General features: G+C 41.1%; 1 protein-coding gene across 1 annotated transcript in view; it reads right to left on the bottom strand.

Moving 5' to 3' along the window:
• Nucleotides 1-19059, bottom strand: part of XRN2 (5'-3' exoribonuclease 2) — a 101740-nt gene that overhangs the window by 18163 nt on the left and 64518 nt on the right. The window contains exons 18-24 of the mRNA XM_019543850.1: nucleotides 18092-18175; nucleotides 15224-15321; nucleotides 15042-15121; nucleotides 11936-11992; nucleotides 6150-6218; nucleotides 5926-6060; nucleotides 4341-4474 (exon numbers count right to left, since the gene is read on the bottom strand). Coding sequence (XP_019399395.1) covers nucleotides 4341-4474; nucleotides 5926-6060; nucleotides 6150-6218; nucleotides 11936-11992; nucleotides 15042-15121; nucleotides 15224-15321; nucleotides 18092-18175 — 657 coding nt within the window. The remainder of the gene's footprint in view (nucleotides 1-4340; nucleotides 4475-5925; nucleotides 6061-6149; nucleotides 6219-11935; nucleotides 11993-15041; nucleotides 15122-15223; nucleotides 15322-18091; nucleotides 18176-19059) is intronic.

Raw genomic sequence — 19059 nt, 5'->3', positions numbered from 1 at the left:
AACAACAGTAAGAAACACCCAGAACAGGCTCTTGAAAAGGAGGTAGCAGTTTGAGTGACCGCAATGCCCTTCTAGAGTCCAATTTCACTTCATTATATGAATATAGGGCTGTGTATATGTGCACGTATATACATCACTACACATCCACAACTGTATTATACATATGAAGGCTGAATACAAAGCTGTAAAATAAAAATCTTGATCAATCTATTCCACAAAATGTCTAAGCCTTAACTGCTTAACTACTCAAAAATTGAAAGTAAGTTTGCATTTTCAGGACACTTAGCAATTGAACTGCTAAGGTCACATGCAACTATTTTCATGTTTCAAGGGCAATTGTCTCATATCATCTGTGTTCTCTCTTGTACACAAGAGGAGCTTCTTGAATGTGGTCCTGTATAAGTTACAAGATGCCCCATTTAAAACCATTTCCTTTCCCTCCTTTGTATGTGGCTGTCTAAAACTTCCTAGCTGAAGATACTGTTAGAGTCAGAAGAAGTCTTTAAAAACCCTATCTTGTCATCTGACCCCAGCAGTCTTTCCTGCCCAAGGGCAGGGGGGCTGGACTTGATGATCTATAATGTCCTTTCCAGCCCCTAAAAACTATGAAACTATGAACAGATGATTTTATTGTTATAGCTTATTTGAGACACCAGGTGAAGAACCTCTCAATTTGTGAGAGGCATCTATCTGCTGTTCCCTGATAGGTCACAGAAAGACAATGCTAACTGAACTGTTAGGCTGAGTGATAACAAGAAAATCCTGTCTGGCCTAAACTGGGTCTAGGATCAAAAGGAGGACTGAGGGTTTAAAGAGATCTTTCAAACTTGAAGAGATCTCACTCACATGCAGACAAACAGGAATCAAGATACCCATTGCCATTAATTTTAGTTATAGCAGGACCACATGAATTAAGTATTGAATAGACAGCCCCAAGCTTTTCTGGAGGTCTATTTAGCAGCAGATAAACCTTGCTACTTTGCATAGAACCCTTGGAAGCCATGCTCATTCCAAATGTTACCTTATTAACATAAGCAAAAACAAGCTTTTCTTGGTTTAATTTTACTCTCCATACATCTTAGGCAAGGTTGGTATATCCCTCATTAACCAAAGGGGTCTTGAAGTCTTCAGTAATTTGCTACCCTTGTCAGGTAGTTCATAAATCATTCAAGTGCAGTAGAAAGATCTGAGAAGGACTTCTAAGGCTTAAGTTAATGACATCACCTTGAAGCCCTTCGTATCATCAGATGAGGAGGAGAGAAACACAAGATGGGAACCATGTAATGAAGAATAAGAAAGAAGTTTTCTATTAACATGGAGAATATCAGCAATAGGCTGTCTCAAATCTATGAATACTTTGGAAATGCAGAGCGTGAGGACTCAGCAACATTTTTACCCTCCCTCACTTTTTGAAAGATTCCTTTATTTAAAGTTAACAACTGCCACTGCATGCCACAAGGGAGATTAACTGAGCTAAGGTATCGGCTTAACATTCCCTTTCCCCACACGGTTAGTAAACTGCAGGGAAGCAGAAACCAATCATTGTCCAAGAGAAGATACTGGGAAACCAGAAATCAAGAAGGACATCCTGAGGAAAGGAGCAGCCAGCAATCTGCTCAAGACCATCTGCAAGGCCACACCTGCAGAACACACTAAGGCTGCACCATTACTTTTGGAATCAGATGTCCTGCTCAAAACATGGGAACGATGCTTTCTTGGTAAGTGTTGCACTTGCCAGCTACCCAAATCCAAGGGCACAATAAACCTTCCTCTATTGTTACTGAAACTTTGACGTGGTAGAATGGGACTGTATGAGGGAAAATATAGAGGAAAGTTTCAGGATGACTCCTGAGAAAAAGAGATGAACTGAGATTTAACATCAGTGGATTCAAACATCCACATTTTGAAGTGATGACATACTGGCAGATGGAGCATTTCCTACACAGACAGGTTCTCAGATGTTACAAGGATGTGAGCTACTCAAGTAAAAACAGAGTGATCACCTCAAAAAGCTCAGAAAAGGCTGAGGTGACTATTTTGAAAGACTTGCTTCAGAGTACTTACACTTTCTTTAGAGACCTGGAACATGTAGCATTCTTAATGGACTAATTAATCCAAGCTTTTATTTTTTTCCCTTTTCTTATTGGAGGAATACAAATATATGAAGTTTAAGTTTCATCTAGATCATAGGTATAGGACAATCATGCATTCCCATTCTTCTCATCTCATTCTTGCTGTCTGTGTTTCATCTCTATTCCTGCAAGCATTTAACTTGTCCCAAGTAGTTAGTCCTAGCCTCTCCACATCCCACATGCAACCAGCTTAGTTGCTCAACCCAATGCAAAAAGGTACCATCACGTCAAGTGCATTGGGTTGAATGACTAAACTGGTTTATTGATTAGTTACAGGTGGAGCCATGTTAAACTTAGTGTTTCAGCAGATGAAGTTGGGATGTGAACAGCATAATAAGCCTGGTATCTATTCCAAATGAAACTTACCGTTTTGTCCCAAGTAGGGAATTCTGCCCTCTTTATTAAATCTCACCAAAGAGCAAATGTTAGGTAACACACCATGCAACATTTGCAACAGAAGCCAGCCACTCCTGATTAACGGAGGGAATGTCTTCCTTTTTCATACTACACTGGTAGAAACTATTTTTCTATTTTGCCTCCTACAACTTAAAGAAAAAAAAGTCATCAACTGATTTTCTTCAGCAGAGATTCAGAGACTGAATCCTGAAACAGGTCCAGTTACAGTGTTACATATTTCCAGTATCAAAAAAGGACCCCTGTGAGGGGGTGGGGAGCAGGAGGAAGGGAGGAGAGGTGGAAGGGGCATACGATTGTGGGGGGCAGCGATATGCTCATGCCCTGCCTCTGCCCCTCGCTCCTAAGCCCCTGCCCCCACAGCTCCCCCGTCACTCCTAGCCTACAGCTCCCTGCCCCCCCCCCCCAGCCCTGCTGGTGCCCCACACTCTGGACCTGAAGACCCTGCCACCCCCAGCCCTCTAGCCCCCCCAGCCCTGCTGCCCAAGCAGCTTCTGCATGTGTGCACATGCACACACATATCCGCAGTCTCTTTACCTGGAAGCGGCTCATGGGCCCCCCAACAGCCAATCACCTTGCTTGCTGCACCTAGCCACAAGCAGCCAGCCTGGGAAAGCAGAGGCAGAGCAAAAACCTGGACATTTGCTTCCATTTAGAATCACAGAAGTAGGGTCAGAAGGGATCCTGTAGATCTTCAAGTCTGCCCACCCGCTGAGGCAGGAGAAAAACTGGGCTCAAATGACTCCAGCCAGGTAGGCATCAAGCCTCTTAAAGACCCCCAGGGTAGGAGCCAGCACCACTTCCCTTGGAAGTTGGTTCCAGATCCTAGCCGCCCTGAGAAGTAGTTTTTACGGATGTCTAATCTAAACCTACCCTCCAATACCTTGTGGCCGTTATTCCTTGTTATGCCAGGGGGCGCTAGGGGAAACAAGGTCTCTCCCAAACCCTTCTGGTCCCCCCTAGTGAGTGTATAGACAGCACCAAGTCCCCCCTCAGCCTTCTCTTGTGAAGGCTGAACAGGTTTAGGTCCCGCAGTCTTTCAATGTAGGGTCTGCCCTGTAGTCCCTGGATCATGCACGTGGCCCTCCTCTGGACCCTCTCAATGTTGTCCACATCCCTCCTGAAGTGGGGCGCACAGAACTGAACACAGTACTCCAGCTGTGGCCTGAACAGGTGTCACATATAGAGGGGGAAGATCACCTCCTTGGCCCTACTTGAGGTGCACCTATGGATATATGACAAGGTCCGGTTAGCCCTGCCAACCATGACCTCGCATTGTCGACCCATGTTCATCTTGGAGTCAATAATGACTCCAAGATCCCTTTCTGCCTCTGTGCTCTCAAGAAGGGAATTTCCCATCTTATAAGTGTGCTGCTGGTTACTACTGCCCAAGTGCAGCACCCTGCACTTGTCAGTATTGAAACACATCCTGTTTTTGTTAGCCCACCCCTGCAACCTATCCAGGTCTTGGTGCAGTCTTTCCCTCCCTACTAGCGTGCTCACCTCACCACAAATTTTGATACCATCAGCAAATTTAAACAGGTTGCTTTTCACCCCATCTTCCAAATCGCTGATAAATAAGTTGAACAGCGTGGGCCCAAGGACCGAGCCCTGGGGTAATTCGTAACAGAAGTTTGGCAAAAAAATCCCAACTCATAACTTCTACACTAAATAATCCTTTAAACTTTACCAAAATATATAACACGGATTTGTAACAACCAAAAGACAACAGATCAAATTAAACCCATCAAACTTGACAATGAGAGAAAATTAGAAAAAAACCCCCAAACTTACTTGACAACAATTTAGGAATCTGTGGTTGTCCAGAAAAGAGAGGTCTGTATGGGTTTCCCTGATAAGCTCCGAGAGGGGCTGCATTGCTGTACATTCCACTTCCTGGCTGCCCTCTTTCCCTTGACATTGCATGGCTGTTATACATAAGAAATGGAAGATAGAAATAATGTGATCTTTTTCTGAATGTCATCTTAGTAGAACAGCTGCTACCCAGTCCATCAAACACCAGTGTCCTCTCTGGTATATCAGTGAAGATGTTCATGAACAATGCAGTTATTCACTTCCAACAAGGGTCCCATACAATCGCAAACAAAGAGTAGAAACAGACATCGCCTGATGTTGCATTTGTGCCGCTATAAAACTGTTCATGGTGGCACAAGTGGCAAGCAAATATACATTCCTACCCTTTGTGAGGTAGTGTTACATAGTGCTGCTTTGTTGTGGCAGATATCTATTTGCTCTGTGGTGGGAACCGCCTCAGGAAAAGTGCTTCAGGAACCTGATCCTGCACAGTGAAGAGTTCCCATGCAGGACTGGGCCTCTCAAGCCCTGAGACCACCTGCCCACCTTTTCCTGCTTATGGAGACACAACCCCAGAGGATCTCAGAGTGCCTCTCTGTAAGCAGGGAAAGTTGGGATTCTCCACTTAGAGCCCCACCCTAGGGGACCTCCAACGGCAGGTCTCCATAAGCAGGGAAAACTTGTGTAGGTCCTGGTGCAGAGGCACAGGACCCAGGGACCCCTGGCACTCCGTGCTTTCATGTCAGGATGCATGCAGCCTACTCCTCCATGCTGAAAGCTGCCCTTCATTGGAGCGGCACAGGTCAATGAGGGGCCCAGCAAGAAGGCACAGGGCGACATGGGACCTGGGGAATTCCTTTAAAATCCTTTAAAAATATTTTCTATATTCCTGCATGGATAGTCATCCCCACAGTGGCTTGTTGGCTGTACTCTCTTAAGGAGGGGAAAAAAAAGATAACCTGCACATCTAGGTTTATAACTAATATTTCCAGTGTGTAAGCTCAACTCATTCTCTTTTCTCGTAGCAAAACTATGCCAGAGCCCTTAATAATCAGAAAAATCATCCACAATTTGAGCTGCAGTTACATGTAATGAACTAATTTTATCTTTGTTCAAGGTACTAACATAAATCAAATGGATTTCTCCAGCATAGCACAGCACATGAGCTTTGAACAGGAGTAATCTACGAAAACCTTATTAAAACACAGAAGACTTTCCAGTTCTAGTAACACAATCTTAAGTACCACTTCTAATATTCTCAATATAATCTCCCATACTTCAAAGAAGTACCCAAGAAAAAAGTTTAAAAAGCACAAAAGGAAAGCCAATTAGAAATACTTAGCAGACAAATATCAAACAGCAGAATGTAAGATACTACTGTAAAATTCAAGTATTTAAGAACCTTCTGAAAACATACCAAATTTAAATATATAATTGCCTAAGTTTCTAACATACAAATGCCAAACTTCTAATCACAAATGGCTATTTTTCATTACTGTTAGAAACAGGGAAGATAAAGTCTCTCAGCAAACCATTTAAGAGTGCTATTTTTAATGCTACTTACCCTAACGTTCTGAATGCTGACTGGTCCAAGTGAACGGGCTGCCTGTCTCTATTAAAACCAAGCTGTGGTCTCCATGGCCTCCCATTGTTGTTGGTTTTTTCCCAGTCACCAGGCTTCAGAACCGCGGGAGGTTTTCTGTGTGTTACAAATGACACCCTAAATAATATGAACCCAAACAAATTACTGAACAATGAAAAAAAAAAGAGCTGATAGCTGTTACTTACTTTGCCCCAGGTAACACCACAGCCTTGAAAACAAAGTCTTCGTTAAACTGTGGATCTTTGAAATTGATACTACAAGAAAGTTCACATACAGTTATGTCAGATAAATATTTAATCTCACAAGTCAGTTGCAATTCCAACTACCATAGCTAACTACTTCTCTCAAGCATCACAATGAAAGAATTATGTTGCTGTTATCAGAAGTGACGCACATCACAAAAACGGAATAGTCTTTCCAAAGTCTAACTATAGTGCAGACAGATGTAACAAGTGTATCGCTATCAAAGGACACAGATACAAACTGTTATTATGCAATCACGTCTTCATGATTCTGTAACAATACAAGATAAGCAAACCCACTCCACCCATAATCCTGCTTCATCTAGGGTCAGTTAGGTTGATTTAGCTTACTTTTATCATTGCAAGTTCATGGAGATAAGACTTAGCTTAACAGCTGTTCCATGCTTCCAAACAGGAGATCCCCCTCTACTTTTAAAACAGCTACAATGTTTGTCTATACAGGCAGTGGATAAAATTTCTATTTAACCACCCAGTCCATAACTTGAACTGAACAGACATAGCTGCATTTCTTACTAGCACTTTTTATTGAAGGAGCTGTGCAGTTCTACTACGCCAGACAGCCCCCTGCACAAAGTCAACCTATCTTCCTGCATCAGGAACCGATCCAGAAGCATGTATATTCTCTAGGTCAGTTGCTGTTTTCAGCCTTTTTTCATTTGCGGACCCCTGAAAAATTTAAAATGGAGGGACAGACCCCTTTGGAAATTTTAAATGAAGGTGGGGATGCTTTTGAAATATAAGTGTGGGTATTCACATACTTTTAATTGATCATAGTCATCTTTCACGGACCCCTTAGATACAGTCTGCAGACTCTTAGGGGTTTGCAGACCACAGGCTGAAAACCACTGCTCTAGGTAGTAATTAGTGCCACGTGAGGTCAGGAAGGGCATATTAACTCTTACATACGTTGTGAACAAATTCCCAAGACAAAGTATTAAATAGGATTATTCATTTGGGATCATATTTAAGGCAGATCTCCAAAATGGTCATGCCCAAAAGCACATCCACAGACACCTAGAGGTCATAACGGTTTGGCTGGCAAGCATAACTGTGGGCTCTTTGGGGCAGGGACTTTGTTCTGTGTTGGTTCAATGCTTAGAAAATTGGAAGTCTGGTCCCTGACTTGGTGCCACAGTAACAAAGACAAAACTCAGAAAAATAAAAGGCATATTACCTTGCATTAAAAGACAAGCAGCAGCCAGAGCCTATATATTCCTAGTGTTTTCAAGCCCTTCAAAAAGAGATCATAAGAAAGTAGAGCTGGAAAGGACCCCATAGTCCAACCCCCTGCTCAAGGTAGGATCATCCCTGACTAAACCATGGCTATTTCATGGCTCCCACGTGACACGGAAAAAGAGTATCCATAACCTTGAGAGAAATAAAGAAAATGCAGAGGTAGAGAGACCATGCACCCCAATTACTTCAATTTCAACCATACCAGTAGTGCTTAAGCTCTGGCCTACAGGCCAACCATACCATTTAGTCCCTTGGTCTTTTTATGGGTCCAGAAATTTAGCAGAGACCCATGGGAAGCCCTGCAGGCTGGATGATGCAGCCATGTGCATTAGACCATGCTGGTATGTGACTGAATCTAACTGCATATGGGATTGTACCCATGGACCAACCCCAAATACAAATCTTGCACCACACATTTAGGCCATGGGGCTGGATAGGTTGAGCACCACTGAACTATGCCAAACTTTTCTTTTCAACTAAGAAAACAAATCAGACTGAAAAACAAATGGAAGAAGCTGCAGGGATTATGGTTTATTTCTCCAATGACTAGGAAGAATGGTTGGTACCAGAGTTCTCATTTAGCGCTAAGACCCAAGGCTCTCTCTCTCAAGGCCACAGCAAAAAAGGAGATGGTGTTACAATAGAAAAAGGTGATTCTACTACAATAGCTGGTATGGGGGAGATGCAAGGCAGGTATGCCATCTGAAGCTGCTTCCAACTTGTCATTGAAAAAGTGACTTAATTCCCATTTCACAGCATTTTTTAAAATAATATTGTAACAAGCAACGTTCTTAGTATTTCAAGCTTGAACTGCTCATAAATAGACAAAACTAACTGAACTTAATTTCGAACAGGGCATAAAGAGCAGACAGACCACCATAGTGATTTTTACTGTCTCAAGTATTTTACACATCTCCAGAAGTGAAAGGTTATGGGTACAAGCGTTAGACACCCACCATCATAATGTACCAACTTAAAGAAAATGAGAATGACACACAACACACTGGATATAAAAATCAATTTACTGTCAAGTGCATGAGTAATTCAATTCTTCTGTGACCAAAGATTTATCCTTGGAAATTTTACATTGTTCTTCATTCATCATGAAGTACGCTATTATCCTCCCAGAACACTGCATGTAGGAAAGTCAACATTTACTCCTACTTAAGCTAAAATAAAACAGTGGACCAAATTAAAAAGAATCACCACTAACACAGGTAAACATTTTGACTGGGGCATTTTTTTCCCCCCTGAAAACTAATCTTCTCAGAGAAAATATCTGTCAACCCATACCAAGTCCTGGGCAGGCCCTGCCCACGCACAAATACTGTAACCATATTTATTCATGCCAGGTCTTTAAAAAGGCCAACAGACTCTAACCACTTCAGAGAAGTTTTCAAGGTGGCAGCGAGAGGTGTTCAAAAGTAAAAACAAAGTTTCAAAATATTACCACAGAAGAATTCTCTATGGAAAAGTTGCACTTTATAGATGGAAAATGGTCCCAGTGTCAAGGAAGAGCCCATCTATGGGTCTACTACTGGGTCACAGCATGCCAAAAAGGGATGGAAGTCTATGAAGAGAAGAAAGATTCCCTTTTATCACCACATGAAGGAGTTAAGACAGAAGTAAGAAAGAGAATTAACTCCCAGCAATGATCAATAGATACTTTTTTTTTTTTTTTTAAAAGGGAAAAGAACTTGCAGGATTCAATGACCAGAAGTCTGTCATAGTTTAACAGCCCTTTAAAAATGTGTTAGGGAAGTCTTGGGTCCCAGCAATTCTGCAAAGAACGTAATTACAGGACAAAGAGACTTGGAAGCAATAAGGAAGAAACTAGGAAGCAGTGCCTGACTGCCATCTTCTAGTAGGACCCAAACCTGGTATTATTCCCAAAGCAGGCTGGATGGGAGCTTCCTTCAGTGCTTTTAGACTGCTGGAAACTGAAGTGTGACCTGGATTGCTTCAAAAGGTAACAAATACAGAATCAAGGAGCTAGAAGACCTGGGGAAACTCTTTGCCAAGATCAGGAAGTGAATTCTGTCTTTTTGTACACTGGTTTCTCAGAGGTGTATGCATATACAGTGAGGGGAGGGTAGTGTACGCATGTGTCCCGAGGAAGAATGTCCTGCATTCAAACCCCGTCCAATTCATCCCAACTACGCAGCTGGTCCAATAAAAGATATCATGAAATTGTTGCCTGCCTTAAGGAGTCTAGTGCCAAAGTTGCTTTTTATTTTAAAATAAGATTCGGTGAAAAGCTTCAAAAAAAGCAGAGCAGTGAGGAAGTAGCTATACCACAGTTACAGGCTCTGCACTGTTAAGTGTGTTGCCAGAAGGTCAAGGGAAGTAATTATTCCCCTCTATTCACCACTGGTGAGGCCACATCTGGAGTACTGCATTCAGTTTTGGGCCCCACACTACAAAAAGGATGTGGACCAATTGGAGAGCATATCCCAGCGGGCGACAAAAAGAGGTGAGGGGGCTGGGGGATATTACTTATGAGAAAAGACTGTGGGAACTCGGCTTATTTAGTCTAGAAGAGAAGAGGCTGAGAAGAGACTTAATAGTAGGGCTGTGTGAAGCTTCCATCGCTGATTTAATTCAGCGGAGACTCAGCCTGATTCAGTGGCTGAATCTCCAAATCCGAATAAAATCAGGAGACCCTTTAATCTCTCTGAATCAAATTGGAACTCTCCAGATCTATTCGGAGAGATTTGGGAAGATTTGATGATTCAGACAGAGAGACCACTTTAAATGTTTTTTCTACATACCTCAAGGTACCAGGTGGCTTGTGAACGCTGCAATGCTGGAGCAGCTGGAGCATCCCATGGGAGCACAGGGGGATCCCCAGAGTGCTTGACAGCAGACCCAGAAGTGAACAAGAAGCACTTCCCTGCCAGACTACACCCATGCTAAAGGGTAATTCTGAAAGCCAGGAACACCAATCAAGTGACTGGTGCTCCCAAGGCTGGAAACCCAATCAGCTGATTGGCACTTCCAACCGCAGAAACATATTGGTCACACATTCAATTTAAGGCACGACGGGAACCAGCCATAAAATTATTACACATATTTTGTGTAATGCTTTTATGGCTGATTCCCTGTTTTAACACATCATTAACTGCATGAACATGTAGCCAGGTTACTATGGAAGATGAGATTAACTAGTTAATCACATCTTAAGTGTAGTGCCTGCCAAGGGCCTTGGCTACAGCCAACACCAAATGTTGGAAAAAAGGTGGAAGAAAAAAACCTTCAAACCCTGCTGATGGCTATAGCAACGAAGGGGAAAAAGTTCCTTCCTGACCCTTTGTAGCAATCAGCAAAGCCTAGAAACATGGAATAACCATACAGCCTGTATTCTGCTCTGAACCTGGGGACAGCAAACATAACTCCCCATGTAACACCTCTTTTGGGAGACCCAGAACTCCTTTTTCTGCATTCCCCTGCATAAAAATTATCCCAACTCCTTTAATCTTGTTGCATAACTAAGCCAGCTGTGGAGCTCTTTTTTGTTCTTTCTGCTGAGTGTGGTCCTCTCCAATATCCACCTACTTTAGGCTGCAGAGTTCTCCTTGTGACCTCCCAGCAGCATGCGAGCACAAGCAATGAGAAAGGGAGCCAGGGGAGGGAAGGGGGGAGACAACTCCTGGACTTCTAACTGTTGTCTTTCAACAGCACTCCAAGCACAGCTACTCTAAGATCAGCCCTGGACAATGCATATCCAACCTCTTAAAAAACCTTCAGCGAGGGAGATTCTATACCTTTCTCCAAGCAGTCTATTTTACTGTTTCTAACAGAGATGTTTTTTCCTGATATTCAATCCAAACCTACTTTGCTACAACTTCAAACTACTAGTAAATATGTCCTGCTCTCTTCAGAAAGAGAGAAAATAAAAAAGTGTCCTCCCTCTTTTTTTATGGCAGCCCTGCAGTATTTGAAGACTTATTACATCCCTCTTAAATGCATTTTCTGCAAGCTGAATCTGCCTATTTATTTCAGCTTCCTCTCATATACCTTGCCTTCCAAGCTACTAAATCATTTTTGTTCCCTGCTTCTGGACCTTCGCAACATCCCTTTTAGAATATGGAGTTCTCAAATATCAACATTAAGAAAATTATAAGAAAATATTCAGCACAGACTAACTTAGGCTTTTAAAATAAAATTAATATATGTTTTAACCATGACAAAATTGTTGTCATCTTCATGTCAGTTAGCTGGATCCTGCTGTGTTCTGATTATGACATTCTGTATTTTAGTGAAGGTTTAGTAAATATCAAATATTTCTTTGTAAGCATATGACAGAGACTTAATTTTAAGTACAAGCTTAGCTTCCAAAGCAAGTTTTTGAAAGAAAGAAGAATTCCATGACAAATTCAACACCTGAGAACCCTCAATCACATTAGGCCTTGATAGACTCATTTCAACAAGCAAAATATGCAACAAGTACATTTTACACAACATTAGTTTACCTGATTGCAGAATTCTGTGTCAGGTCACACAAGGTTGGAACAGGAGACTGCACTGCTCTAAAAAAACAAGGTACAGAGAGAGAGAAATAAACAACTTTGTCTAAAGGTTGCACTCTAATTCTGTATTATTGCAACAGTCTCAAAGTACAGGGGATGAAAATAATTCATATCACTCAAGCAGTCCACAATCCATAAAGCTACATTTTAAAAATGTGCTTCTTTGCAATTTAAAAGAATGACAAGTGTTCTGTTTTTATGTTTTGGGTTTTTTAAAACATGTTAACAGCTGTTTAGCTGTTTCCAAATGGCATAAAAGTTCCTTTTCTAACTAACGCATAGCATGCTATTTTATCATTCTTTTTCCTTAATAACCTTGATAAACTGCGCCCCTTTTATCCAAGAAGTGAATAACAGTTGACACCAAAATAAACTGCCATTGTTAGTAATCAGGATTTACTTTCCTTGCTCCTGCCCATAAACAATTTCAAAATATCACATAGCTTAAGTTGACCCAGAAAGCCATGCCATTAGCAATGCTGTGGATTCAACTACAAGGCACAACAATACATTAGCTATGTTTTAATTTTTTGTTACCAAATTAAAATGTTTTTTGTAAGCAAAGCCATGACTTATTTTGAAGGTAGCAACACACTCCTGCCTAACACCTGATCAGAGATGTGGGACAGAAAATTTTCCAGTGCTTTATTTTTGTGGGAAATTTTCCATTTATAAAAATTCATTGTTTCATAAAATCATTAGTAACAGTGAATGGCTGCCAATACAATATTAGGCAAGCTTGGCAGTTTCAAAGTTGTAATTAGTGTTTTTCAGGCGATTATCCCTAGGAAGTGTGTGAGAAAGTACATATATATGTTTTATTGATTTGTAAACAAGAGGGTAAATACACTCGCATAACAATCCAAACCAAAAATCAAGTTACGAATTCACCTAATTGGCTGTGCAGGTCAAATCAAAACCAAATGAAAGCACCGCTAAGCTTGTTTCTATTTCTCAAAATCTCTTGCTTCTGGAGAATCAGGAAGAAGCACAATTAGTGAAGAAGCTGCTGTGTGATAAGTTGCCCTTGCCCATAGACTCATTGGTAAAACCATCCTTTAGTGAAAGAGAATGTGGTTCAAGTAGTTCTGAATCAGGTCTGCCTCAGTCTGATTTTGAAATGGAACTAATAAGCAGTGCATGTGATTCTATGGATAGTGACAGTGAAACTGGAGGTGCCGCAACGGCCTAAGTGGACGAGAGTTCAATTCTGTTGAAGTAGATGAGTGGGCAACCATGGCATATCACACACAGTTCTTTGGGCGTGCTAAAATTAGTGTGTCAACAGTATTTAGTGCTTTCGTTGTTTGTCTAAATTTAAGAAAAACAATAAGGGAAATACATGCTATTGTAAATTATCTTTACCTTCTTACAAGTATTGAAATAAAAATAATTTCTTTCCACGTGAAGCTTTGAATTTGTTTGAATATAACATTTAAACCACATTTAAGTGTGCTGTATTTAATTTTTTTCCTAATCAAATATTTCAGTTCAAATGCTTGTGGCTATTAGGACATAAAATTCACATGGAGGTACTTTTATAGTTTTGTTTGCTAAATACAAGTCAAATAAACATGCTAAACCTGATCGTGTTCTATTTAGGGCATTAGAAAATGTTCCAATTCTAATTTTTCAGAAAACCCACATCTCTGCATCTGATCATATACATTCCAGAAAAAACAACTGTTCTTCATGCAAGAGGAGCTTCTATCTCCTTAGCTGCATCTGTGCTAGAGAATTTTAGCAAAAACTTGCCATGCGTTTATTGCTACACCAATGAATTGTCTAGTTAGTAATGTAGACTGGGTCTTTAATGACTTGGAGCCTTGTCTGCATTGTAAGTGCCACATGTCATTACCATTCAACCTTTCTGAGATTTCTCTGAATTACCATCCAGTACAGTTCAGACCTGCTAAAAACAAACCGCAAACACAAAATCTCTCATATACCTGAATCACGCCTATCAATGTTGGAGAAAATAGACTAGGTTATGTTACTTGATGAATACAATCAAGTGGTTGAGAAATCATTCTTGGAGGAGTTTCTACTATTTATATCAATATGGTCACTACATTTTGCTTACTTGCATAGCAATGCCTTTTATACCTAATTTCCAATAAATTCACAAAGGAAACTTATACTTCATTTAGAAAGCTAAGCGTTAAATGAAAGCTTGCTTGTTTTTTGGGTTTTTTAAATTGATTACAACTGTTCCTGAACATTTCTGTGAGGGTCCAGATAGAAAACACCAGAGCATGGATTTCTCCAAATTGTTCTCTGATGCATGCAACACTGAGGACAGCTGATACTACGTGCCAGTGAACATAATCCAACAAAGCATGCACTGCTGCAAACTCCACATTGTCAACGAGTGAAATTCCTCAAATATAAAAGGGGATCAGAAACAGAGACATGAGATTATTTCATAGATTTCATAGACATTAGGGCTGGAAGGGACCTCAGAAGATCATTGAGGCCAGCCCCCCACCCAAAGGGCAGGAAGAAGTCAGCTGCAGTCATAGGATCCCAGCCAGATAAGCATCCAATTTGCTCTATTGGAAAATATCAAGCTTATCAATGAATTTAACATGTGTTCATGTGTTATAAATGCTTTTCTCTTAGTTCATGGTGCATAAAATTCTCTTTACGCCAAATACATAAAAACAATCTTTCAAAGGAGACAATGACAAATATGAACCTCTCAGTTTCATAAACAATTAAAGCCATTTTGTAGAACACTAAATATTTCCAGTGCTAACTGAAACCCAAACCATATGAAGTAGAAAAAAAACAACGTAAGTGGTGAACCCATCAAGACTAGCTCAAGTTTTAACACGGACAGTTATTACAGTCTGGTCTGAATCCCAACGTAAATTTTTAAAACATTAACTGAAGTTAAATTAAAGTTAAAAACTTTAATTTAAAAATATATTAAGACATTAAGTTTTCTGTTTTGTCTGGGGGTGGGGGAGATCTTTATTTCAGTTTAGACAAAACTGGAAAAATTATTTTTCAGCAACCAACAACTCATACTGAAGGCTATACTTACTGATCTGGAAGAACTGCATTTTCATTCAGTGAAAGTTTTCCCTGGATTCCATGGCACAGTTCTGGGGGCATATCGACTGGCTACAGAAAAAATAACTGTTCAGCTGAGACAGACAACCAGACTACTATTACCACCACCACCACCACCAGAAATGCAATATCTGTAGAACAAATTGAACCTACCTCTGTAGTACTGGATTTATAGAGCTCTGCAATGAAGTCACAAAGGCTATGATTTTTTCCAACAAAGAGAACATCACCACCCAGACTATTTCTTCGGTCTAGAAAAGAAAAAAAAAGTCAGAAATTCAACAGAAGAACACTAGCAAAAAAGTGCCAAAAAGAGTGCACCTAGATGATATCCACCTTCAGCAGACAACTAATTTCTGCAGAAGAAAGTTTCCCTTCCACTGAGAGGAGACCAATGTACAAACTACATTTGACTTATGCCCACATTCTTCTATGGTACTGTTCAGAGGGAAATAAGGGTTTAAACAGATGTCACCTTTCTTCATCTTTGTGCTGCACCTGTTGTTAAAACAAGAATGCCCAAATCTGTCACCTAATCCAACAGCAGTAATAACGTATGCCACTCTATAGCAGGGGACATCTATTTGCTTTATGGTGGGAGAGAACGGGCAGCCAGAAGCTACCCATGCTCTCCAGCCCCCTTGGGCAGGGGCTCAGAGCCTTAAGGGTCCCAACCCTACACACCTTGGGAATTCTTAGGCAAGATCAAGCCCCTCAAGTCCTGCGAGAGCCTGCCTGGCTTTTGGCGTTTACTGGGTACTTCTACACAAGATGCCAGAATCACAGCAGACTAATTATACTGCACATCAGTGCAGCAGACAAAAAACTGTGCTAATGAGCTAATGCGCAGTACCTTGAACAAAGAATTAATTTACTACACATCAGGGTCACAAAAAAGCATGCGCCGTAGCTACTATGCAGTAGCACTGATTACAGCACATTAAATTAGTAACCTGTAATAACAGTACTAAACTTAACATGCCACGATTATGGTGCATTACTGAATGTGTAGACATGCCTACTCAGAAGTGCCCCCAGGATCTCCAGAGCACGTCTGTATAAGTGGGGAAAGTTGGGTAGGTGCTCCTAGAGCTTGAGGGGCCTGACTGAGGAAAACAAAAAGCTAGGTAGGCATTTCCAGTACTTGGAGGAGCCTAATCCTGCACAGGAATTCAGGGTACTCAAGACTGGGCCCCTCAAGCCCTGGGAGAACATGTCACTCATTTTCCTACAGCATCAATGGGTGAGACAACAGTCCGTGACAGCTGGAAGGCTAGAAGGCCCGAGGCGGCACAAGTGGCCATACAGAATCAAAATGATTTTTGGAGACTGCCTTAAACTGCTTTGAGAGCCAACTCAAATTTTAGGATTTTTTTCTAGGGAAGAAAGCATTTTTCTTTCCATGATAATTATTCAGGCAGACAAGTTTCTGCTACCATGTCTGTTCAGCATGCCCCAGAGGTTAGAATTGTTTTGGACACCTTTTAAAGAAGCAATAGAAGTAGTTGCCAGATTTAACTCAGATGAGCCAGTGGGCCATTTAAGAAATTACAAAGACAAAAACACGAAGTGTATCTGTGCTAAAGGCCTAATATTGAAAATCTAAATTATCTTGCAAAGGAAGAAAGGGACCACTATTCACAATGCCTCAGCTGGATGTAACCCAGATAAAATAGTCTGAACCTGGAGAGAACCCTGATCCACCTCATGACATGGCTGAAAATGTTCCCAACATAGTACTTGAACTAAAGGTGCAAAGTCAAAAAAGTAACTGATGCATCAGCCTGTGCAGAACTCAGAAGCTAGTCTAGAAGATTTTCTATATCTTGTTTAGATACAGTTTGCCTGACAGAAAGGACTTGCACAGGGCCATTCAGTTTTTACCAGAATCTATCTTGCCACAGGAAAATATCCGAATATATTTTTACTGAAATGTGTTCATCTAACAATTACTCATTTAGGCAGGGTGTAACAGCTGGATCATTCAACACAATAACCTGAAAATTAGTCTTCAGCTTCAAAATCTTGTTTGGGTCTATTTACTTTAAAATAAGTGCTAACAAAAGCTGGAGATTCTGTTTTTACATCAAAGATTTACAGCCACTGAATCATACGTGAACAAAGGCTGCAGCCTGGCATAAGGAAATCAGTAGCAACAATCTATTATTACATCTTGCTTATTTGAGGTTTAATACTGTATACAAGACAAGTACACCAATAATGGAAGCCTTAATAATCACCAGGGATCTAGGTTTTCTGTTTCCCACAGGAAAAAAAAAAATGTAGAAAAATACAGATTTCCCCTTTTATCTGAGGAAAATGTGGATTTCTCATTTTAAAAGGAGAAACCTGCAGATTTTGTAGTTTTGCAAAAAGCTCTCTGCAGGCTGGGAGGGAACAGGAGGGCCACCAGATTTTACACACACACACACACACACGGCCACCAGGCAGCCTGGAGAGCAGCTCTTGCAGGTAAGTGGTTGGGGGGGGAACTGAGGTTCCCAAACAGAGGGAGGGAGTTGGTCAGGGCTGGGGCTGCTGTTGTTGCCCAGTTGGACGGTGCATGGGGCTTGGGAGCTGGAATGTGCAGCTGCAGGGCCCTGGCAGGGAGCAGGACAGGGCCATGGACTGCTCATCCAGGGGGTGGGACTGGCTCCCTGCCACTGCATGCACTCCTGGGGAGCCAGGGAGGACCCATGCCTCTCAGATCTGTGCGCAGGGCAGGAACAGGAGCAGGATAACTGCTGCGGGCTCAGGCTCCCTGCCCTACTGCTCTCCTCTAGGGCCTCTGAAGCCCAGCAGGTGTGACCTGACACTGCAAGGCACAGCAGGGCCAAGCAGGAAAGCCGCTAGCAAGCTCTGCACTACCCTGGTGAGGCGCCCGCTGCCCAGCCTTTCATTTTCCTCATGGATTTTGTTTGTTGCTTTTTTTTTTTAAATCAGAGAATTTGCAATTCTGTAAATCAGAGAAAGCCAGGATCCCTAATAATCACATAAATCATAATGAAATATAATTCTTACTTTCTTCAGAAGTGAGATCAGGGTAAACCTCTTCCAAAGCAGCTCTCAGGCGGCGTTCATCAACAAATGGCAACAGAGCAACACCTAGTTAAAACAAGCTAGTTAGTTATACAAAACTTCTGTACTCATTGAACTATATCAAATTATCTGCCTTACCTAAAAGAAAAAAAAAAAGTGTTTCCCCACCTACTGAATGGAAAGCCGAAAATAGTCGAAAGGTTCAGTCGACACATTTTACTAATGTCCAAAAAAGGTAAATTTTAAATTTTCCTTGAATTTTCTTCTTTACACTACAAACTAGCAACTGTAGGGCAACTTACACAAACACTGTACACGCTGCAAGAAAACAAACAGCTTGATTTTCAAAATCCATGCTGCATTTTTAATTAGGATTTTTTAAAAAATAGACACAAGTCAAAAAAAAAAATCAGTCAAATAACCTCAATACTAAAAAGCCACTTCTGATTACAGCCATTCTCCATGAAATGGTAAAAATGTTGGACAGGAATGTTAACTTTAAACGGTTATTTCATTTGAAATCTTTGGTTTCAAGGTTCTTTAAAATATATAAATATTTTACTTATATTTATAATTTATTTATAAATATAATATGTAAATAAAACTAATCTGGACAGTTTCTGAAATGAGACTTAAAAATTGGATATTTAGAGTGTGGTGCAGCATGGCCAGGACCTGGCATCACAAATGCATCCTTACTTAGGTACTGATTTTTTAGCTTCTATCAAAATAATGCAACACAACCTTGATTGGGTGGTGAATGTCAAGGGCTATAGGCTGACAGGATAGGAAGGAGAGGTGGGGGCGTGGCACTCTATATTAAGGAGGAATACACATCCTCGTCGATTAGCAAGGAGTCAGGGGAGGGGCACTCTGAAGTGCTTTGGGTTGGGGTACAAGGCAGTCGAGGGGAAAGAGACTTAACGGTGGGAGTCTACTACAGACCTCCC

The sequence above is a fragment of the Crocodylus porosus genome, unplaced genomic scaffold (genome assembly GCF_001723895.1).
Source record: "Crocodylus porosus isolate Cpor-Errol unplaced genomic scaffold, CroPor_comp1, whole genome shotgun sequence".
In the NCBI taxonomy this organism is placed as follows: Eukaryota; Metazoa; Chordata; order Crocodylia; family Crocodylidae; genus Crocodylus; species Crocodylus porosus.
This window is presented reverse-complemented; position numbering and strand designations above follow the sequence as displayed.